Here is a 24,920-nt window from a genome sequence, read left to right as displayed (position 1 = left end):
TTACATTTAGACACAAAGCCCATCCTTTAAGGCTCTGTTTAAAATATAACTTAATATTGTGTTAGTTATCCATGGTATATTAAATCTATATACCAACAAAGTCAGTCTGCTTGAACTGCGTTGTGTCTTTTTAAAGAGAAATAAAACACATATTTCGGTATCAAATAGTATGCTCTTGTTTATACAGGAAGTAGCCGACGAAGCATTTCCATGCACAATCAGCTGTTCCAAACAGAAGACTTCTCACCAACTTTAAACAAAGTTGTCGTTGTTAATATGAGTGGCCCCGAAACCCAATTCGATCCAAAAGGTAAAGTTTCAGCGACGAGATTTACGTTGTCATGATTGACAATCCTTGAAATCGGACGAACGATATGAGTTGTCTGAATAGCACGCACAGGATTTAGTTTGGGAATTGATCCTGCAAGTACAAATGTTTATATGCTGCGTTAGTATTACTCATAATACAAAGAGCGTCTTTTATGATCATCTAACTATGATTTGGATCAACCGGTAATATTAATGTATCAATCTACCTGCAGAGCACCAGCACTTGCGTTATAATCCATTGAGGGACAATTGGGTCCTGGTCTCAGCCCACCGCATGAAAAGACCCTGGACCGGACAAGTGGAAAAACCTCCAGAAGAATGTATAGCGAGATATGATCCGTGCAATCCTCTATGTCCTGGAAACACACGTGCTAATGGAGAGGTAACTGCTTGCAAAATACCTTGCACAAAATAACATCAAATGAAATTAGGATTTCTTGTTTTGGCTCGGTAGAAGAATCCAGACTACAAGAGCACTTTTGTTTTTGTAAACGACTTTCCTGCCATTCAGCCAGATGCTCCAGATCCTCGTAAGTGTTTCTTTCATCAGCCCGAGTCATTTATTTGTATGAATTGGCCACTCTCACATGGTTCTTCATCATAAAACGCCACACTCGTGACGGACGAGGAATCGAGTGCGAGAATTGACAATGCACTGTTATGTCATTCAAGATTTTGTTCTTTTCAGCTTCAGATCAGCATCCATTGTTCCGCTCTGAAGCTGCCAGAGGTGTGTGGTAAGAAAACATACTTCTATTTGTTGTTATCAGCTGCATTATGAATTTCATCCATGACTTTAAGCGTGCTAATTGGCACACATGATCTCTTCGTTTCAGCAAGGTCATGTGTTTCCATCCCTGGTCTGATGTCACCCTCCCTCTCATGAAAAAAGAAGAGGTTGTCACTGTCATTAACAAGTGGGCAGAGATCATGGAAGAACTGGGTGCCACCTATCCATGGGTTCAGGTGGGTGGTCCACCGATCATCAGCTTCAATCTTCTGCAGTAACATAAAATAGACATCTTTTTTTTTTCTTTTCAGATTTTTGAAAACAAAGGAGCTGCGATGGGTTGTTCCAATCCACATCCCCACTGTCAGGTATAAAACACAAATAATACTCACAATATTGGGCTTACCAAAATATATAAGTAGTTCAATAAATTCCCAAAGCTGGCTTTTTAATTACATTTGAAAAATCATCTCATAGCAGTGACCCCAGATAAATGAAGCCCCACATCTGCAATCTTACACGCTACCACAAGAGGGCAGTGTGCTACTTCAGGCGAATGTATAATGTCTCATATTGTCTTCTCTCTAGGTCCTCTAGGGAAATAAGCAATTCTAGAATAACGAGTTACAAAGAAAACACAAAAAAAATTGAATGATCAGGTTTGGAATAATGTTTTTATTGCAAGATTAATGATATGAACATGACATCATTGTTTTGCAAGTCTCCATTGAGCATCATGTAACACTTTGTGGATTTAAACCCTGCGCACAGCATTTTGTGTGAAATAAGTTAAGGGCTTTTTAATCAGAAAACAATTAGCCAGTCTGTCACATGCAGCCCTGCGTGGCGTGCAAATACAGCGAGCAATGCCTCTGGTTATTGCTCTACATGGTATATTTAATTACCTTTTAGCCTCCATGTCAAGAGTAATAGTCATCTTAAAAACCTCCAGAAAATGGTTCATTGAGCTGACAACCGAAATGATTTGTGTACTCCTTTCCATATCGCAGGTGTGGGCCAGCAGCTTCATTCCGAACGAGCCAGCTCTGTCCGATCGTTGTCAGAAAGCGTTTTATGACAAGTACCAGGAGCCAATGCTGTTGCAATATGCCAAGGAAGAAGTTGAAAAAAAGGTACAACCTGAGTCAGCTGTAAAGTCGGTCTTTGGTTTTTCCTCCTGTTTTGTTTTTAAAGAAAATCTCCACGCGTCATGTCATTTCCGTATTCTCCCTTCATCCATCTGCCATGTTATTTCTGTTACACCTTTGCGTCCTGTTTTCCCCTCAAGCACACACGACCAGTTTTTCAGGCAGCGAAGCATGTGATGGGGCCCCAGAAATGCTCATTAGCATCACGCTGTGGCATCCATCTTCGAGCCGCACAAAGATTACGATGATGCATTTTGTTCGTTTCGTGCGTTTTAGCAATCCTCCAGTCATGCGGGAAGAGCAAAAACAAGGGCGACCTTGAGCAACTTTTGGCAAAGCTCGACATTCAGCAAGTAAACAACATATGAATGTTGCAGTAGGAAGCAGATCTCTTGGGGGAACAAAAGAAATCTGCGGCCCAGAGACTTTTATTATGATTATTATTATTATTATTATTTCAAACATATTTAAAACATTAAAAACAGAGAAAAAATAAATAAAACAATTAACACTTTAAAGTGCCATATCTAAGTCCATGAAACAAAAAAATAAACAAAAAATCACAAACTGAAAAATAAGTACACAACTAAGAGTACACGAAAAGTTTTAAATATGTTTGAAATATTATTATTATTATTAAATGATCCCCAATAGTAAAGGTTGCCCAAAAACCATAACAGATAATTTTCTAGACCTTTTCACCCCAATATAATTTCCCTTAAAATAGCATAAACACTATGGAAATTCTCGATATTGTTTTTCTTAATTTTTTCACATATGCTGCACCCTACAGAAATTGCAAAACCGTGACAATTTCAGCCGCCGTCTTTCTCAAGATGTCAGACTGTTTGCTAGATGTTGAACAACGGAGGAGTCCAACTCGCTCGATCGGCTTTGCATTACAACCGAAATAAGAAATCCCGCCGTCACCGACGGCGCTCATATCCGTTATTATAGATGATTTGCCCAAAAAATAAAATAGCTGTCTGAGAACCGTGCGTGCGTACAGAACACAAGCACTCGCGGGCGCTGACCTTTACAAAATTAGAGTGTGTTTGCGCTGATAGTGTCCCGCTTCCTATTTGCTCCCGTCTTCCTGACCCAAGGTTACGACCGTAAATTGGCACGCGGCAGTACTTGGAGAATCTGGAATTGGGCTTTGCGATACCCTTGAGTTTGAAAGCAAAACTTTCCAAACTAATTAACTGAAGTTTTTTTTTTTTTCAGAGGGGAAGGGGGCGGGGAGTGAGGTGTGCGCTTTAGGACATCCTTCACTTACTTGAAACTTTCCACCTATTATTTTGTATTCATTTTACCGTGTGATGGGGTGGTAGAAAGTGAAAGAAGAGTGTAAAGTTGAACTTATGATGCAATCAGTACGGGAGAACTGTTGTTTACATAAAGTAGCATCCATTAATAAACAAAAAAATATTATATTATTATTATTTCTTTTAAATATGTCCCTTCTGTTAGGAACGTGTGGTGGTGATGAACGCTCATTGGCTGGCAGCGGTTCCTTACTGGGCCACGTGGCCCTACCAGTTACTGCTGTTGCCACGACGACACGTCCTCAGAATCAATCAGTTGACCTCAGAGGAACGAGAGAGTAAGTGTTTCTTGGGCGAGACGCCGCCAAACAATTGTCAAGTGGTTTCCCCGCAAGCACGAAAACAGTTTGCGACTTCTGGGATGATTCTTTTCTGTTTGAGTCTGAGCTTGCCACTTTTAAGATTTTATTTCAACATCAACTGTTTCTTGTTTCCTTTCCTTCATCTTCTGATTCGTTTTGTTTTTCCTAGGTCTGGCTGACATTATGAAGCAACTGCTGACCAAATACGACAATCTATTTAACGTGTCCTTTCCCTACTCCATGGGTTGGCATGGTAAGAAACATTTTGCAGGAAACACACAATATCATATAATTATAACTCAAATTACTTGACCAATTTGCCCTCACCTAATTATTTTTTTTCAGGCAATATTACGCAGGGTGTAAAAAAAAAAAAGTCGATTTTAATTCCTCTCCGGCGTCGAGAGGGAAGCTTTAGTGTAGCATAAATCAGTGTCAGACTCATTAGCATATTTAAATGTGTACCATTCAGGATATCGACAAGAACGTAAAAGTGAAGAGATGCTTTTTTTTTTTTCTTCTTACCCTATTTGCGATATATTCTTATTTTAATGGGTGCTACATTGTGACACATCCAGTATTGAGAAAACATTTCGAACAATTTACATCCCACATTTGAATAGCTCATGTTATCTTAGAATGAGTTCCTTGTTGGGACAGAATTTGAAAAGTAGGCATTGTTCCAAATTGCACAATTTTCCAAGTATGGGAATATCAAGTGTGCAAAATTGTATCATGCGTTGTTCCATTCTTTTATCTTCCCTCTTAGCGCTTCTTTTTTTTTTTTTTTGTCATTGCCAAATGCGTACATGTATAAAAATCCGTCTGATTGCTGAAAGCTGGACGGCCACTGTCACAGCCATTTGGCAATTTCACAAAAGTGACTCAAAGATACAAAAGAGACATTTAGAAAGAAGTAGCTGATGGAAAAGCTTCAAGGGGAGATTTAAAACTCAAGCTCTTTGTTCCAGTCTAGTGAACAAGCAAACACCGCAGGATGACGGCATTAGCGCCGAATCAGCGTATCACGCGGACTTTTAGATGAATTGCCGGACGACAGTCGATCCAAAAGCCCAAGGAAAATCGCGTCCCTCGCTTCCACTGCTATTACAGTGAAAATGAATAATTTTTGGGAGCATTGTTGTTGAGCTGTGGGGCCTCTCAGAAGTGCTGATTGTGTGCTTGTTTACACAAACAATGGTGATTACTGTCAGCACGATTTCTCCCCATGAGCCGCAACAGTAACTAATTTCAGTGACTCATTTCAACATCAGTGCAGATGAATTATTTATATTATTCAAATATATATATATATATATATTTTTATACATAATAATAATAAAAAAATATAAATATAATATATATTTTTATGTATATATATATATGTATATATGCATATGTATATGTATATATATATATATATGTATATATATATATATATATATATATATATATATATATATATATATATATATATATATATGTATATATATGTATATGTATATATATATATATGTATATGCACGACCGTTCAAAAGTTTGGGGTCACCCAAACAATTTTGTGACCCTAAACTTTTGAAACGGTAGTGTATATAAAATAAAAATAAAGATATATTTTTCTATATATAGTATTTTATTGCTCAGCTGTCAGCACCTGATCTTTTTTGCCAAGATAACCGATAAAAGGGGCTTTTTTCTGTTTTTTTCCTGGTGGCTGTCGAAAAGATTTAATGAGCAAAGTGGTTCACTATGTGAATAGCAAGCGAGATGAACGTTCTTGTTTTCCCATTGTGACGCATATTCTTAATTAGCCTCCCAGCCAGTCACCCCGATCATTCATTTTGCTGGCGTGCAAAATGTATTGCAGAATCGATGGCAGAGCAGGTCAATACGTCCCCGGCTATTCATTTCTATCTTTCTTTTATTTCTATACACAAAAGCCGGGGAAGGATTCGTCTTTCATCGTGTTTTTGTTTTTCTCAGGAGCCCCTACTGGCCCCTACTTAAAGGAAGACAGTTCACATTGGCAGCTTCACGCTCACTACTACCCTCCTCTGCTACGCTCCGCCACCGTCAAGAAGTTCATGGTCGGCTACGAGATGCTCGCAACCGAGCAACGGGACCTCACTCCTGAACAGGTGATTTATAAAAGCAACTCTCCTGCGGGTTTCCCACACCTTCGTTTACAACCAGGACCTATTAGTGGTTTGTTAATTGACATTTCAGACATTTTAGACATAGAAAAAAAAAAAAAAAATCAACGAGGCCTTCAAGTCTAAACTCATGCTGACATAAGATTTAATTGTATGTATGTTATTTTTTTTTAGGCTGCAGAGAAGTTACGGAATCTACCAGACGAGCACTATAAAAGCAGGGCTGTAGAAGAAAAATGAGAATTAAAGTGAAAATATCAATTTAACACAATCTAAAAATGACAATAATCGCTACTAACATAATTGTATGTACTTGAAAAAAATGATTGGGTCAGTTTTTAGCGTTACATCAAGGTATTATCATTTGTGTCAACGTATCAACGTCATCTTTAATATATCAGAATATGTTTCTGACGTATGGATTGCGTTGAAAATGGCAACATTTTCAAAGGGCTCACTCGCACCCAACAACAGAGGGCAATGTCGCGCAAGGAGTAAGGCCGAGGAGAACCGAGGGTTTTGACGGGGTGGGTCACATTTGATAAGTAAAACAAATGGCCTCAGTCATTATTTGATAAGTAAAAAAAATAAAAATGCACACTGTATATATTCTAATATAAATATAGAATTGGGTAACACAAAAGCCTCAAAATGTTGGGGAAATGTTTTTGCTATCAGCCCATCTGTTTTCGAGATGATATAAAAACCAGACGGATTTTCGCTGCATTTGGTGCATAGATTATTCATATTTTTATTTGCATTGAGAACGAATAATATTCAGTTGTATGTACAGACTTGCCGCAACACCGTTATCATATTTTCACAACTGTTTTTTTTTTTTAATTAAGCTAGCTAAATTGTGATCCAGTTGAGCAAGTATTGCATTCTTTGCCTCATCCATCCACTTAAGATAAAACCAAAGTGAAACCGACTTGTTTCTTTGCCTTGCGTCACTTTATCTGACCTGCCCTCCCCCTTGTTGCCTCAAAGTAAATAAACACAGATGAAGAGGGTCTCTTGCCTCAAATCTGGCTCAGCCATCCTTCTGTATGTATTTGATCCAAACATTCCCTTTTTTTTCTTTTTTTTAAACCATCAACACAAAGTGTGACTTGATTTAATTATCTGTGCTTCCAATTCATTTAATCATCACGATCCAAAATTGTAGTTAAAAAAAAAAAAAGAAAAATCCAGGCAACTAAAATATTCAGCACCACAACGTTGATAGAATTTCCATTTAAGTGCATTCGGAAGAGCACTTGGGAATATCTTAAACACACACAACGCTATTATTGCAAAGCTCAATCTTTGACTTCCTATAAATATTAAGCACGATTCTACAAGGTTGAACCGGGATGGCTCACAGAGGTCGAGCTTTGTGAAAGTCTTTTTGTGGCTGTATGCCTTTTATGTACTGTGACAGACCTCATTCTTTCAAGTCAATATTTATTTAATCCTTTCGTTTCATGGATCTCCTCCTCATCTATCCCATCACTCCTTTGAGACTCGCTGTAAGTGTGTGTGTGTGTGTTTCTACATTAGTGTTAAGCAGCAGGTCGACTTTTTACCACACGCCCCCCCATGATTGACTCACGACCAGTCATTTAAAATGGAACTGTAATTGCGCAATCACAGTGACACACTGGTTTGTCCTTTAGCGGTCTCGTATCTTTCACACGATCAGACTCACTATCAGTCAGATTTCACCTCAGATTTCACCTCACCCCGAGTGAGATAGTGTAGATGCATCACCGGAGGCGACGGCGATGTAAACTCCAATAATAAGGGGAAACGTGAGCAGCCGTTACCTCTGCTCATCTGTCTGATCATTTGCCACAGCCCGTAGACAAGGATGAGGGTTAGGGCAGATGAGAGAAATAATCACGGAACACACAGAAACTGACAAAATGATGGCACTGTAGCAAAACCTGCATGCTGCATATGTCGGATTCGAAATGACTTACCATAATATAGTCGTGTGAAATTTGGAAAATAGAGCACAGTTTCACTTTGTGGTAAACAGACGATGTGTTGCCTCACAAAGGTTAATTTCACCCTATGAAACATTTATATTTTTCCTCTCTGGTGTTTATGTATTTATATTTGACTATTTGTCTTTATTAAAAAAAAAAAATTCTACTGGCTTTAACATTTGAATGTCATTTGAATTCATTTCCAGTGGTTACAACTAGTAACGGGAAAATGACACTTCAAAACTGCTTCATGAACCACTTGTATTTTTTTGGCTCCTCTAGATGGCAGTGTTGGTTTGAATAGAGGCTAAACGTTTTTTTTAGTGTGCCTTCAGGCCAATTTTGAAAATTAAGAGGAAATATACAAAAACTGGTTGATGAAACAAATTCGAAGCTTCATTTTCCCCAGGATCGGAGATATGAGCCAATCACAGAACGAATTCTACTCATGATTGTACGAACTGAACTGTTTGAACTATTGTGACTTGTGAGTCTGCCACCCACCAGCTTGCACTGTGTTCAGTTCAGTACGTAAATCAATGATTTGATTTAGGTCGTCTAGAGTAGGAGAAGCTCCATTCATTCAGGGGCTGATGGAGAATAAACAACAGCGAGAATTGAAGCAATTGACGCCAATGCTTAGATGGGCGTCGTCACCAATGAGCTTTACCCCATCCTGTCCCCGCTTGCTTATTGGAAAAGGAGCGGACTGGCTCGACGGGGAACTTGCAGGGGGGCGGTCAGATTGTACCCCGGTCGACTTTGCTCATTCTTCCAAGAATAAATAACCAAGACACCCCATGGTGTTTTTTTTATACATTTATTGATTGGAAGAAATTTCTCGTGTAGTCAAAGCAACTACATAAAACGAGCTGATGAAAATATAAGGTCATGATTACATGAACAAAAATGAGAGGGTGGTGTAGCAAATCAAAATAAAATAAAATAAAATAAAATAAAATAAAATAAAATAAAATAAAATAAAATAAAATAAAATAAAATAAAATAAAATAAAATAAAATAAAATAAAATAAAATAAAATAAAATAAAATAAAATAAAATAAAATAAAATAAAATAAAAATCACTGTTGGGTTCAGGAGGTGTGCAGTACCAGAATAATGAATATGAGCAACTGTATTAAAACAGTCCCTTCTGAAGAATAATAATAATAATAATAATAATAATAATAATAATAATAATAATAGTAATAATAATAGTAATAATAATAATAATAATAATAATGACTAACTGTGCAAACACCCTCTAAACTACACTACAAATATTATTTTATTCTGTGTAGGGAAGAGAAATAGATTGTAGCGGAGCCAGGCCTGATACGTCCTTAACCACTATTGGATATGTGTACAAAAACACGGCCCGTAATATTTACTTGCGCTAACGCGGTTTTATCAGAAGTAGCAGGTGATAAATTCAATCGCGGCCAGATCGAGATAAAGAAAGATTGAGCGCCTTTGGACTTTAGGAATCTCCGGGGTGCAGCAAAAAAACCCCTAACAACAGTCTTTAATCCTGTTTGTTGAAGAGCTGTTGAACAACACTTGTTAACCTGAGCCATCCCCCACTGTTAGTGGATGTTATCTCCCGGCTCACTCCGTCTGGGTTTTTTCCCTTTTATTGTCTCGTAGAATGTGATTTATCATAGCAGCCCGGGACATGGACTGGGTGGAACAGAATTTTACGAGGACAATCTGATTAGATTTTTAATTCCCAAATGTAAATTCAGTTTGGCTCTCTGTGGGATTATTTGAAGGACTTTGACCTCGTTAATTCGCACTTCTGTGTACTGCTGAGATTTGTTCGGACCTCCACTGGTTCTTCCTCATTTAGATGAGCCTTCAGAATTTGATAAGAATTTAAATTAATAGACGTGACTGACTAATACCATTCTCAGTGCACGCATTTGTACGGTTCTGCTTCATGGTCAAGGCAAAAACGTAATTTAGCTACTAGTCAACGTTATGCTCCAAGCAACTTTGTGGGGTGGTGAAGTCGACAAGTTGGCAACTCCTTGTCTGGATATCTTGTGGCACCATGATCCATCTCACAGGGAAATACTTCATGGTCTAGGCCAGGGGTGTCAAACTCATTTTTTTCGCGGGCCGCATTGTCGTTCATTGTGACTGTCAACCCAAATAAATGTATGAGCACCTCACAGTAAAAGCTACAAAACAAACTCGTTTTCAAATCAGACGAGTAAAAATTGGTCAAATATTTTAAAGAAAAGATATTAAAAGTGAAGACAATTTGCAATTCTAGTAACGACACACAATTTGTCTTCGCGGGCCACGTAAAATGATACGGCGGGTCGTATGTGGCCCCCGGGCCTTGAGTTTGACACCTCTGGTCTAGGGCAATGGACCTAAAATTGTGGACATCTATCGAGTTATCTAGCTTGCTAGCTGTCGAGCTAGCTATCTTGTTTTGTTTCTAGATACCTCTCTTAATCTCGAGGTATCTCTTTCTCACTGTCTATGGCTACCTCTATCCATCTACTATCTCTAGCTCTCTCTCACTCGATTGCTAGCTCTCTAGCTATCCCTCTATGTGTCTCAATCTGTACATTTCAAGGTCATACATGGATGACTTAATCCCCCACCAAGCCACATATATGTGCACTCGCTACACAAGAACAAACCGCAACCTGCCAAGAGCCGGGATCAAGCCACACGGCTGACAGACAGCCAGTTAACAACCACCTGGCCTGACAGCAGCTGCGCTCAGGTTGAGAACCAGTCGGATCCAACCTGGCGGCCAGAAGTCTGCCAGACAGGAAGCCAGCGGGAAGCCGAGAGTGCCACAGAATGACCTGACAGAAGGTGAGGTGAAGAATCCTTGGTAGCAACAGTGGCCAGGTGCTTTATGTCGTGAGGTGAGATGTCTAGGCTGAGATGTTAATATCGGCGGCTCTCCATTTTCTGTCAAAGTTTAAACGAAACGATTTCCTTGTGAATTGCCGTTTTTGCAGAGAACTTGCGTGTCTTCTCTTTGCCAAAGTACATGTTTGGTTTGTCGCTCGCTTCAACACTTGAGCTCAGAATATACGTAGCTCTCGGAAGTATCGCCGCAAATATCCGTGACATTCTTCCAGTTCATGTTCTGCCAGGATTCTTCGCTTGTCTCAACAATTGAACAACATTGTTGGCAGCTACGGTACGGTGGTTACAATTTTTTAGTTTTTTTATCCTTCATTTAGAGACTTGCTTTCCGGAACTTGCTCTTGACATCTACTTTTAGCGATGACCTCAGAAATTACAAATGCTTTCCTAACAAGCCTCCCGTTGTTTTCGACGTTTATATCAGCTACGATTTATCATAGCACATTATTGGAGTTTACAAATGACTTTTAAAAGTCAATTTGTATGGGACGCACTCCCAGACACGCGCCTGATGGCTTTGGAAGCCGAGCATTCTATTTCCAATGCCTGGGAGATGGTTTTCAAGGATAAATGTCATTTCTGATGAATATACAGACGCCTCGTCATCCTCCCGGCCTTCAATCACTGTGGTAAACGAGGGCGTGCCGGCTTTGACGTTTCCTTTGTCCTCGAGTACGCTCAGACAGCTCAGAATAAACCACTTTTCTCCCTAGAGTGTTCTTACATTATGCTCCGCTGAGCAATGAGCTTTAGCCTCTGCTGTTTTCTTTTTGTTTTTAAGTATGTAAAATATGCATGGAATCAGGATTGGACATGTAGTGATCCTTCTTGTAGTTTTTTTTTTTTTTTTTTTTTTTCCGCCAAACGATTTGGCATTTTTGGAGCTAGTTGGCAACCTGAGGACAGTTTGTTCAGTTAGTAATTGTGTCGTTTTCAACTTTTCGAGATTGCGTTTCCGCAGCAGGAGGAATTTGGAAATAGCAAAAAAAAAAAAAAAAGCACAGCATCCAGACGTCTTTTTACGATGCCTCTTCTCAGATATTAACCACGAGTTGAAAACAGCCACTGTGTGCATGACATCTGAACAATTTCCCTCCTCTAACAGAGATTAGTGTTGAGTTAATGACTAGCCCATGTTTCTGATCCAGACTCCAAAATGTAGGCTGGCAAGCCTTAAAGTGGCAAACCTTTCTAGCAGCTGTTTATGCTGCTCAGAGCTTGACTGTGTTACTATCCCTCTGTGACGGTTAGTTAAAAGCTAAAATCAAAACACACACACACACACAGTACAGTGTATCCCACCCACACAGCTGTCCAGTCGATATCATTTAAAGAGTCCGGAAAATATGCAACTATAACATCCGTTTATTGTTCCGTCAAAATACAGCCATGAGGAGCCAAAATTTTTCGTTATTTTGACGGAACGATACAATTATAGTTTTTCATTGTGTCAACATGTCTTTAGTTTCCCAGGAAAATTTATAATGAAATATGTGCAGTAATGTCAAAGGTGTATTCGCGATGGTCAAATGAAGCTTCAAATTTGCTTCATGAACCAGTTGTATTTTTTAAACTCCCTCAAGATGGCTCTGTTAGTTTAAATACCCTGTTAGTGCTCTAAATTGCAATTATTGACCTCTTCAAAATATGAGAAACACCCAAAAGGCTAAATCACTCGATTCCTTGTCAAGAAGAGGTGAAAATCCGACAACGGGATGTCCAATTGTTGTTTATAATGACTGCGTAACAAGCCATTCACTTCCTGTAACCAATTACTGTCATGCAATGTGACAGTTGTGAAAAGCTCTTAACTCCTGTCTGAGGAAAAATGCAGACAAAAAAAAAAAAAAACTAAAATCCAATCAACCAGAGGTTCGTTCAAATGTGTTTGCGTGAATGTGTGTTGGACAAGTTGGTTAGTTGACGAGGGTGTGTGTTTAGTGCGACAGTGTGTGGGTGTGTCCATTGTGGGCTCGTTAAGTGGGGGACAGTAAATGTCAGCTGTTGGGTTGTAAAGGGTCTCAAAGCTTGTTAAGGAGTGACCGGTGATAACGGAGTGATGGGCTGCCGCTATATAGTCGCTTTTTTTACACACACACATTTCAACCTAACTGTTGTGCATACACTGCTGTGTCTAGATGGAAATGATCAACTTTGTATTATTATTATTTTTTTTTTTCAAGGGTTGTTACAGCTATTTATTGACTCTACAGTATGTATGTACGGTATTTTAGCACAGCTCGTTATTTTCCCTACTTAGTCTCAAATCAATGTAATGGCTTACGTGACTGCAGGTTTGCTAAGTTAATTCAAGCTGTCAGCAGCCATAAAGCCGCCAGTGAAGGTGAGCAGTTGAAAAATAGTTTTGTCAGGGTGCACTTTATAAATATGGGTGCTATCTTTTTTTATGGTCCAGCTGTTCCTGACTTGGCTGCCGTAACCGCCGTTCGTTTTTCAAAATGGGCCTCCAGTTGTTTTTTTTTATATAGCAAATGAGACAGTAAAAATTTACTCTAAACGTCCCGGCACTTTCTGAAGCTGGAATGGAAGGGACAGAAATGGTCACACAATTTAAAATAGCCTTTTGTTTATTTGTCTGTAAGAATTTGACATAACTGGTAAGGCACTTTCTTTAAAAAATGAAATAAAAATCAACAGACAGAAGATTTTTGTCAACAATTTGTTGAGGTTGCATGACAAAAAAAACAACAACAACATGTTTTGTATTCCTCAGGTGGTTGGGATTTTCTCCCTTTGCCCCTCTGCTAGCAATTGAAGGAGAATTTACAGCGGAACTGTCCATGGTGCTGAAACACGTTTTGCATCTATCAAGCTAGCCATTCGAACCAAGGACCTCACAAGTAAGTTATTTGAATTCATTAAGATCCAAACATTGAAGGTCTATGCTAGAAACTCTAAAAACAAAACAAACCCCCAAAATTTGCAGCTCTGCCTGACCCAAATACTAACTTCGAATTTAGAAGGCATATTTAAATTCTTATCCCCTTGAAACAACAAGAACAAACAAGACCGAACAACATCCACTTGTTCATTAAATACTGATTTACTTTCAATAAATACAATCTCCTCCCACATCTCACTGCAGTTGCTCCTAATGAGCGGAATAAGACAAGTGGGTTTGAAAACAACCTTGAATTATTGTCATTGAGTCAAGCAATGCAATCCCCTACATATCCACCCCCACCCCCCCTCCCACCCCATGTTTATTTCTCCTTTACACATCCTTCCTGCCAGCTTGTGTGTTGGCACGGCTTCAGTTTTGAAATAAAGCGAGCTGAGACTCCAACCTCCTGCGCACCGCTGAGAATTAATGGCGCGCGAACAAAGGACATCATCGGTCACAGAGAATAATTGTTTATTCCCACAGATCCGAAACTCGGAGGTAATTGTGTTAAACGGTCACTAAACTTATAGCATTTTACACAAAGGACACGCTGAAAAGAGGCTAATTAATTTGTAAATAATGGATCCCAAAATGCGGACTTTCTCAAAGACAAGCAAAATAGGAACATTTGCCCCCGAGAGAAACTTAGGTAGGACATTGTGTGGGGAAAAAATATATATATTTTGGTTTGTCTAGCTGTTTGATTTGATTCTTGCACAACTTTAGCACTATTGGTTGAATTTCAAAATCTACTGCTTCGGATTTTAGAGATAGAGGCATGTTTAATTAAGGCACTAAATCGTAACCATCTTAAAAACACCCACAAAAATCAAAATATTCACTTATTGGTGTGATCTTGGAGATAATACTCAGTCATGGGATGTCAGAGATGAATGTCAACAGACCTTTCCTGGTCCACTGCCACGAGACAACATTGTCTTATGCATACAAATACTCTTTCCTGCCTACTGTTATAAACAAGTTCATCCAATGAATAGTAATGGAAATATTAGTCAAACATTGGCTTTGTATGGCAATGCCACCGACGTAAAGTTGGGTCCTGTGGGAATAAAAGTTTAAAATTAGCAATTATAATTTCCTTCCTAAAAAATAGTACTTTGCGAACTCATAACTATGATTTTGGTACAAACATTAGTTGAAGAAATGTTAGCAACCAGCAATAGTCAAACTTTAAATAAACAATACATAATTGAGCTCTCCAATAAGCGGCCAATAAAGGGAAGTCGTGACAAATTAGCACCGGAAAAGATGAATTGTCAGCCCGCGGTGCGCAGGAGAGAAGGGAGGAATGATGATGAGAAAGTTTAAGAAACAAGATCAACAAGATGGCAGAGTAAGAGAAACTCTCATCTCATCATATTTATAAATGAAATATGACGATATTCACCACAAATCTATTAAAATTGCTTAACACCACTCGCGCCACAACTTGGCCCCGTTTTCACCGAGTCTAAATCTTAGCGCACTTTCTGTCGACAAATTATCAATGAAGGTGAGTGCTATAGAGAATAAATTGAAAACAAAACTAATAACCGCTTAGGACTTCTATTTAATTTCAAACCTTAAGCAATTATTCTAATAATACCAGCGAGGTAGCGAAGCAATTTCCCTTCGGTTATCAAATATGACCCATTAAGCATTATGACAGCGCCAGCCTCCTGTGCTCAGTATGAGGACAATAATCTTAATGCTTATAAAGAGCAAAAGCTGTCACTGACCGGCTTCTGCAGCTCTTAACTCCCTGCTATGCTGCCATTTAGGCTCCCCACTCGTCTTATTAAACAGCAGGGGGGAGGGACAATCACAATGATACTTAAGAAATGTGCCGGCAGGACATACTCTTGTTGTTTGTGTTAAATACAGAATTGAGATGGTTTTGTCACAGGTGAGTGAAAAGATGGATTTACTAAAAGCATGCACAAGGATCCTGGCCAGATTCTGTGAGAACAGATGGGACTGTCTCACAAAAAGTCCACAATAAAAGCTGTAACTATACACATTGCATGTCCCTTGTTTCCTTTAAAAAAAAAAAGTCATTTCAAGAGGTGGCGGCATTGTTTTGGATGCTCATAAATTTATTTGGCACCATGTATGGGAGGTGGAGAGGGGGGGGGGGGGGAGAATCCGGGCCTGCCATCGTCAGCGTGTGTTCCAAGATGTATTTCATCGACAGATGGCAAATTGCTTTTTAATTAGCCGTGAACATATTAATGGCGTATCTTTATCAATTACCGCACTTGATGGATAACTCAGCGAGTGGACCAAAGATGAAAATAATATAAACAGCAGCTTGTGTGTCACCGTTAAATATGACTTGAGAAAATACAGATATCAGAAAATACATTTGATAGAAATTTAAGGAAATGCCTTGATTAGTATCTGCCAATAAAGAACTTAAGTAGCTATCAAAAATACTTTTTTTTTTCCCCCCACACTAAATGTATTTCTTGGAAAAAGGAGTGGCAGGAGTTTTTGATTTAGTTCCATTTCTTCAAATGTCAATCAAATCCTCGTATCACTGTTCCGATTATCTTCACTACGCCACGGATGAACGGCTCAACAATCCTGCAAAAGCGCCACTAGATCCTCCCGGTGGCATCTTTGTATTTTGCCCCGTGACAATTTGGCAGACAAAATGTTTTGCAAACACGGGGGCCTCTGTCGCTTACTGTGAAAATAAATCCAAATCCCCCCCCCCCCCCTTGTTGTTTCAGCTTTCCAAGCTGTAAACTGTCAACAACAACAACAATCACTCGAATGGAAAAAAAAAAAGGATATTATTTTTTCCACAAGAAAGACATTATTGGTAGGTGTTGGCGATGTCAAATGGAAAAAAAGTCAATTTGCACACATCGGATGGAGTGGGAAGAGGATTTGATTGCTTTCATCCCCTCTTCTAAATATGAACGATTTATAAGCTTATTTACAGGGAAGGTTCACCCTATGATTACCATAGGGAGCCCATTACCGCCTCTCTTTACTCCGTGATTTACCGCCGTCACCTTGAAATGATGACAGGCATTTTAAGGCGGGTGATATTCCACTGCATCACAAATATATACCTTATCTCGGTTGACGGTGAAATAGAAATGAAAATGACTCGAGAGTTTGGGGGGGTCAACTTTAATCACTGGGATAGCAGCGAATGGCATAAAAAGACCAACAACAAATGCAATAGGAACCATTTGAGGGGCACGATGAAAAGAAAACCATCTAATGAGAGGAAAGTTCAATATTTGGTGACTCTCCAAGATAGCAATTTTTAAAGTCCCTTTATTTAAACCAACTCTGCCATCTAGAGAAGTACAACTGGTTCATGAAGGACATTTGAAGCTTCATTTACTCACCACTAGATAAAAACTTTTTTATCCAATTCGCATCCGGCGATCTTTCTATTCTTGCTATTTTTAGGACCAAGATCTGCCATGAATAGTAAAAAAAAATTGAAAGTTTCACACCCCTTAAAATGTTTCTACTTTATATCCTAAACTAAAAATATACCCTGAATATGATCGCAAAAAAAATGAAAACTTGCCATCAGACAATTTGTGAATCACTGAGATTGACTCTAATCTTTTAAGATTATTTTGGCATTGCACTTTGAAATAAATAAATCCATGGCAGTCACATTTTCTCCCAGGCATTTGCTTTGGAAGAAACTCAAACGCAGGTTTCCTCTGTGTTCCTCTCAAATCTTCCATCACACACAACGTGCCGTCAATTCCCCCCATCTTTCTCACTCTCAAAATAAGACAAGCAGACAACGTTTCCACATCGGGTTACAACATAAATGAGCCGATGCCATTCCTATCGCACCTTCCCGAACGCTAATGACACTCGGAGCTCTGCAATCTCGCCTCATGCCCTCATTTAGTGGCGGCAACCTGCTCATCTGGAGCAACTAGGCCTCCATGTCTTGCTCAAGGACGCTTCAACTCTGTCGGACAATTACTAGATTGCCACTTTATCTGCCGAGCTATGCCATTTCCCTCCTCTTAAAAGCGAAACCCAGCGTAACACAATTTCATCCATATGAAGGTAATAGAACAGACTTCTCATACTGGCTTCAAAGTACGCTTGAATTTTGACCGACATCCATCCAAAGAGCTTTTTACGGGCAATAATATGAACACTTGACAATGGAAACGGGCAAAAACGGGCTCTTTGTTTTCACAAGGTCACAATTCAAATGTATTTAAAAATATCTTTTGATTCGGCTGTTCGCAGATGAAGAAACAATACCGCTCCTTCCCGAGCGAAATCTCACTCGGTATAAATGAGCCTTTGAAGTCGTTTTTTTTATTTTTTTTTATGACTCTCGTTGGCATCTGTTCTGTGCGCAGTTGCAGCGGAGTAATTACATTGCTGTCGGAGGACGCTGTACAAATAAATGCTGCGGAGGATGATGATGAGTCAAGCTGTGCGGCGCTGTCGCTTCTAATGTTGCATTACGCAAAATTATTGTGGTATCAAACAAAGTACAAAAGGCTAATTAGGACTACGTGTAGCCCGGACTCGCTTAGCGCTCACACGGGGCTAACGAGGCCTTCTCCTCATTAAAGCTTTTAAAGCTCCAGGCTAGTCGCCCCTCGTCAGCTAACAAGGCGAACGACGGAGGCGTCCTACGACTTTTCTCCGCAGGTCGGAGCTTTGAGATTCGGCTCTTCTGCTCCGCGCAAAGACAGCGGGGCAAAGTTCGACCGACCCGAGCGAGGCGCCTCGGCACGGCGTTGCAACCCAAAAGACGCTAATCATGCTGATAGGTTGACACATTTCGGGGGAGGTTAATTAGCCTGTGATGGATCATCTGAGGAAATGTGACATTATAACAATAATATATAAGGACAGTGATCCTACCGGAAACCAACGTGAAGCTAAAATTTAAATAAATCAGACAGTGTTGACCTGGTTATTGAAACAAAAAAGTGACACGCTAAATCTCTTTAACAGTCTTCAATATCCCTCATTAATAGTATTTCCTTATATTATATGAACCTTATTGTCATATCAGATCTGTTGGGAGATCTTGACAATAGTGGAGCAATAGAATTATCTTTATTAGAAGCTGTCAGCAGATAAAGCAAAGCCTATGACATTCTTTTTTTTTTGAGCAAACCGAACAACTTCCCTTGAGCCCTCATATGGTCAAAGTGGCATATCTTAATGAGCGTGCGATCCAAAGCAAGATAAAGTAAGGCAACATAAGATTAACTATATTGATTCCTAAAGGGCAACCATTGCAGCGGGAGGGAATTGAGTCATTATAGCAGCATAGGGCGGCTCTATGGGATGGAGGAGGAGAGAGCAAATAGACTAACAGGGCCTTGTATTGTGTCGAGCGAATAGTCTGCAAACACCCGGCCGACCAGACCCATCGTGAGGGACAGCACAACGATGTCATCCTCAAGGTTACTTCTCAAACACGGGAGGTCGGACGCAATGGGGAAGGGCGTATTGTTTTGGGAGGGTGACCCAAAAATGGTCACTAATTTTCTAAGTGGGTGTGTGATGGTAGCCAGGGAATATATGTCGGATGCTAATTGTGTTTTTTTTTAGTGGGTCTTCATGTGTATTCATTGGGATTTTGTGAGATATCCAGATATCAGTATGAAGATTTTTCCACATTGTAAAATGAAATATTATCCATAATCCGAAAAGGAAAATTAAAGGTGTGACAAAGCGGAGGTACGTACCATTTTGAAAGTGAACTTGTGCCTTTCCTTTTCGGCATTTAATTTTGGTGGGAAGGAACTGTCATTAGTCATCATTACCCCGTGACCTATAATTAACCACCGGATCATCTTTACACATCACGGCAATGAAAATGACTTCTCAATGATATCATTTAACCGCGTGAGATTATTTTGCGGTGAACCATTTTTTCCCCCCCCCACTATTATCATTATCCATTAAAATAGAATAATAGCAGTTTGATTTCTTCTTCTCTGACACGCCGAGGCAGTCCTGAAAACAAAATGGCACCGTAAGTCTTGTTTGTGACAAATTTAACCCCAACCCAGCTAATTAGGTAGCTTGTCAGCAGTCGGCGCTCCAGTCGAACAAGACACGGACAAGCGAGACAAAGCATGTAAACATAACACAAGATCCATTTGGCTTTTCAACTCTTTTATAATAATTGTCAGAGCTGACTCTGTGGCGGTCTGATTTATTTTTGTAAAGGCCATCAAGATAATGGAAGTTACGTCTCTTGGTTCCTCTTTGTCTTTGGTGCTGCACAGCATTCAAATTGGGACAAAACATCCCGAAATACGAGAAACCTCTGTTACTGGAGACAAATCGCAACTATTAGTCTCAGCTAGTAAGGTGAGACAGAGGTCGAGATGGACTTCATTGTTTGCTTTCTAAGACTGGGCAAGTGCATTGATTTATAAAGTAACTCTAACACGTACAGCACATTTCTTTGACCTCTTTAATGAAACTTCAAAACTTGAGAAAAAAAAAAATCAGCCAGAGGTGTCAAATAGAGCCCAAGTGCTTTGTCCCATTCTTTACACTTCATTTTGCTCATTTAGTCTATAATTAGTCTTCCATTCAGTGTTGAAACGGTATATTGTAATATTACCATTATATTATAAAATCATACTCCTATTATTCGTACAAATTAGTCTCGCTGTATGAAAATGTGAACCGCGTGATGATTTATTCTGAAAGTGAAATAAATGAATTTGTGGTTAAATGGCTTTGAATGATACTCGCTGACAGTGTCCATCAAAACGGAAGATTGTTTTCTTTGTATTGGCAGAACTTTGAGACAATTACGTGGAAATCGGATGAGTAACAGCTGTCTGCCTGGAGCAGACGCTCCCGTAGGAAACGATCTAAAAAGAGGCTGCAAAGAGACAGATGACAAATAGTCTGCAAGATTCCCTCAATTTAGGGAGACTGTGTATTGAACAACAATGGTCCATATAATGATTCACTATTTCCAGCTCTGTGGGAGAGTGACAAAGAAAATCCATTCACGATAGTTTGCCGGAGGGCACAAGGGGAGAGACTCGAATCAAGCGGAAGAAACTAAATCAAATCCTTGAGGAAAACCTTGGCAGTAGAGTGAAAAGACAATAGCATGGCACCAAGGCGACCTTCATTTCTGACCCTTTCATTTTCGAAGAAAGAATTCAAATACGGTGATTTCCATTTTTTCATGCTGACCATGAAGGTTACTCGAGAGAAACTGTGGTTTTAATTCGGAATCACAACCAAGCTGAGAGAGGTAAAAACTCAAAGATGAATTTCAGGGGCCCCGGAATTGAACCCTGTGGAACACCATAAATCAGTGCGGAAGAAAAATGTTCAATAATTGTGGTTTGCGGTCACATTTTTGTATTCGCTGAGAACTTGAATAATTGTGTGGATTTAGAAGTTGCCCAGGTCAAAGCTTTCCCATCGAAGCACCATCTGAGTCCAGTATTTTTGGGATTGCAGTGATACTGAAAAATTGGCCAAATATAGTACCCTGGGAAAAGTGGTATTGTTGCCATTTTTGGATTTGGCCTGGTTCCTTGAATTTCTGCCTAAAACGAGGTTATCACTGCACCGTCTGGAAACCTGATTTTAGGTCCAGAAATACACACACACACACACACACACACACACACACACAGTCAATTTATATTTGAATACTGCTGTCACCTCAGAATTGACTAAAAGACAGTGATGCTTCCTTGCACTGTCTTCTTTTGAAAAGGTCAACTAAGGTTTTTTTTTTTTTGACAACCCGTCTATCTTAAATGCAGTTGTCCATTCTTGTCTGCTTCATTCATCTGCATGCAAAGTTCCTATGAAGAAAGTGCGGGGTGAGGAACGTTGACAGCTGTATGGATGAATGACTGACGGTCCATCCAAGAAAGGAGATTTAAATTTCTCTTTTGTTCTGGATCACAAAGAAAAAAGCCGTATTTCAGGTTTTGTCTCTGGGCTCCATATCTGAATACTTTATAGATATTCCCCATGAAGATTTTATTGGCACCATTGACACCGTTGGCCTTGGTGGAGGTTTGAGTCTTTTGAAATCTAGTTTTAAGTCATCTGTTTTTATTTTTTTTCTTCTTTAACTTGACTCATTTCAATACATTTAATTAAAAGCATACGCACGTAGAAGATCGCTGGAGGCCAACCATCCATCAAGGCCTTATTGCATATTCAAGACCCGATCTCGTCGCAGTGTCATTCTCTCGGCGATGTTGCGCAATGCCTTTCTTCTGGTTTCGATTACCTCCCCCCCCCCCCCACTTTGAACATGTCTGACTTATCTTCAGTTCCATCACTTAAGTTATGTATGAGCAAGAAGCCTGAGTTACAGTATGAACCTTCTTGTATAGCTCCTCTTTGGAGTATTCATTGAACTTTTTTTCTCATTGCAGCCTTTTGTCCTGATCGAGTTGTCACTCTTGTCAGCGTTGTCCCTTGCCTGACCGCCATGCTGTGTGATGAGGAAGAATCTCTGCGTGATGTCTGCCATCTGGAGTTCGCAGCCTTTCATCATCACTCCACCTGGTTGTGAAATTCCAGCTGCATCCCGCTTCGTGGCCTCCGTCGGCCATTTGCGAAGTCTAGACACCTCTGCGCCCGTGGCAAGAACGTTGGCCGTGTCACCAGTCAAGAAAGAAAAATCTCATTTGACACGGTAAGCGGCCAAACTATTGTAAGTCATCTTACTTTTTGTGATTTCTTTTATTTACGCCTTCCAAGTATTACCGTAATTTTCGGACTATAAGTCGCACCGGAGTATAAGTCGCACCAGCCATAAAATGCCCAAAAAAGTGAAAAAAAAAAACATGTATATGTATATAAGTCGCTCCTGAGTATAAGTCACCCCCCCACCCAAACTATGAAAAAAACCGCGACTTATAGTCCGAAAATTACGGTACATTCATTCCACAAAATGAACCAATTTCCAATTTAGCCTATTACGACAGGCCCTTGAACGTATAAAGTGCGTAATCTCCCCGAAATCCTACTTATTTGAATTTTGGTGAGTTCATCACTCCGACAAAAACAACATCTGCCAGTGTGCTTAAATGCCGTAATGACTGCGGGGGATGAACAACCCCAATCATCTCGCTAATCTCACAGCCCCAAAACCACAAATAAAACGGCAAAAAAACAGCTTGTTCCTCTCAACGGCTGCGCGCCACAACTGGCGCTTTTGAAACGACGCGGTGAAATAAAGTGTATCGAGTCACTCAGGTGATCTTTCATGCATGTCTTCCCCGACTCATTGGACTGAGAAATTGTGATTGACTCTCCGACACGATTGTTTTACAAATTCGGTCCCAAAACTGTCGAACGTTTAATTTAATATATTCTTCTAGCAAATTGACTGATTTCCCAAGAACCAATCGTTTTATTGTCATTTATATTAGCATTTTTTTTTTTATATTTGCAAGTATTTCCAACAGATCTGTGATTCAATCACAGACTGGTAACAGTTTGAGATTGTTTTCACATTGGGTGTGTTTTATTGGCATTTGCGTGTTTTGTTATCAAAGTTGACGAGCTGTCGCTTTCAAAGACCAATTCAAAGAACACTTTGTGAATATGTTTCCACACACTTAAGTGAGTTGAAATTGTTCTAATCACCAAGGTCAGTCAGGACCGTCTGTCGCAGCAGGAAGCCTCATTATCATAAGGCATTTATATTTTGAATGTGTTTTTGAACGCGAGTGTGATTTAACAAGTTGATTAGAAGGCACAGACACGACCTGACCTCCAAATTACATCCCATTAGAAATAGATTATGGTGAGTGTTTGCGAATGCTCAACGTGCAGCATTCAAGCATACGTCTTTGTCACCAAAAAGAGAAATAAATCGAAACCCAAGAGGCCCGTTACTGCTCCGGGTTTTCTGTATTGTTTTTCATCCTAGCTCGTTCTCAATATAAACGTCCTTAAATTCTTAAATGTATTTGGCAAGTATTTATTTCTACAGTCTAGAGCAGGGGTGGGCAAACTTTTTGACTCGCGGGCCGAACTGGGTTCTAAATTTGGACCGGAGGGCCGGACAAGGAGCAGATGGACGTAGGCGTTGTGTGAAGTCATATAAGCGACCTGTAAAGGTCATTGCATAAAAGATCTTGGCCTTTAGTAGGTAGTAAAGCATGGATATTCCAAACAATTTTTTTGAAAACAAATGCATTTATTAACAGCATTAAAAAAATAATAATTCACTAAAAAACTGCTATCAGTGATTCTCATAAAATACGACACTGTTATTATGAATAACAATCCCCATCACTTCAGTGCCTGCAGGTCAGATTAATGAAAGATGTTTATCTTATGAGATCACATCAAACGGCAAACATTCTGACCAAATATATCATCTTGAAGAATCGGTGAAAGCATACATCCAAATAAAGTAATCAAAACAGCAACACGGTGAGGGGTATCTGAAAATCAGAGCAGAGTTTTAACTCGCAAACACCTGGTAACAGAGGTGAGGAAACGGGAAACACCTCCTTAAAGTAAGCCTTAAGAACTTTACAGGTTAAGATTAGTCGCAAATAGGTGGTGCATCAATGTCCTTGAGCATCCTGCATTGTTTGAAAATGAGAATGGTCGCTAGTTTCAATCCCTGCTATGTGTACAAATCATATTCAAAATGCATTTTTTTACAATAAACTTGAGAGCCTCCCGTTCATTTTCAGTGGGAACAGTGTTGTTGGTGTCCCTTTTTTGCTAGTGCGTCATAGTCTGGAGTAAAATTTGTTGTGGCAATTCTTAGGCGAGATCGGAGGTGTTGGTCCGTTTACCTTGATCTGTGACGGGTTGATGTTGATGTGGCTGAACGTCACGTCGCGTACGTCGAGCCAAATTGTCCACTCTTTTTTAACATTCGGCACTCACTTCTTTTTTTCGGGCCACTCATTTTAATGGAAGGATTCCAGGGGAAGGTTTGTGGGTGGCTTTAGCGCAAAACTGCATCTGAAAGCTCAGCGCGCGAATTATAAGAATGCTGTCGTCAAAGCCCACGCTCTAAATTCGGGACTGATACGAATAGAGCGAGAGTGCGCCAAGTCCGTACTACTGAGTACGTACACGCACTTGTGAGTGTGCACCGAGCTTTCTGACACGGCTTCCGGTAGTAAATGCGCAGGCGAGCGCTTCGCCAT

At 39.8% G+C, this 24,920-nt stretch overlaps 1 protein-coding gene and 1 long non-coding RNA gene across 2 annotated transcripts in view; both read left to right on the top strand.

Moving 5' to 3' along the window:
- Positions 1-153: 153 nt before the first annotated feature.
- Positions 154-8,140, top strand: galt (galactose-1-phosphate uridylyltransferase). Its single transcript, XM_061292832.1, has 11 exons — positions 154-310; positions 543-712; positions 785-860; positions 1,019-1,067; positions 1,167-1,296; positions 1,372-1,428; positions 2,071-2,193; positions 3,682-3,814; positions 4,008-4,091; positions 5,822-5,976; positions 6,166-8,140. Exons 1-11 carry the CDS (start codon positions 211-213, stop codon positions 6,229-6,231), a joined length of 1,143 nt encoding a protein of 380 aa, XP_061148816.1. The 5' UTR covers positions 154-210; the 3' UTR covers positions 6,232-8,140.
- A 5,421-nt stretch (positions 8,141-13,561) lies between these two features.
- The window catches only part of LOC133163200 (uncharacterized), a 58,646-nt gene continuing 47,287 nt past the window's right edge, over positions 13,562-24,920 (top strand). The window contains exons 1-2 of the long non-coding RNA XR_009716338.1: positions 13,562-13,723; positions 22,173-22,435. This is a non-coding gene — a long non-coding RNA (uncharacterized LOC133163200). The remainder of the gene's footprint in view (positions 13,724-22,172; positions 22,436-24,920) is intronic.

The sequence above is a fragment of the Syngnathus typhle genome, linkage group LG12, assembly GCF_033458585.1.
Source record: "Syngnathus typhle isolate RoL2023-S1 ecotype Sweden linkage group LG12, RoL_Styp_1.0, whole genome shotgun sequence".
Taxonomy (NCBI): Eukaryota; Metazoa; Chordata; class Actinopteri; order Syngnathiformes; family Syngnathidae; genus Syngnathus; species Syngnathus typhle.
Note: the sequence above shows the minus strand (reverse complement) of the source record. Positions and strands in the feature narration are given on the sequence as shown.

Excerpts from the sequence above, each read along its gene's own strand:
- galt (XM_061292832.1), top strand. The coding sequence starts at position 211 with ATGCACAATCAGCTGTTCCAAACAGAAGACTTCTCACCAACTTTAAAC. Across the intron at positions 311-542 it reads AACCCAATTCGATCCAAAAG|AGCACCAGCACTTGCGTTAT; the intron begins GTAAAGTTTCAG and ends ATCTACCTGCAG. Across the intron at positions 2,194-3,681 it reads AGGAAGAAGTTGAAAAAAAG|GAACGTGTGGTGGTGATGAA; the intron begins GTACAACCTGAG and ends CCCTTCTGTTAG.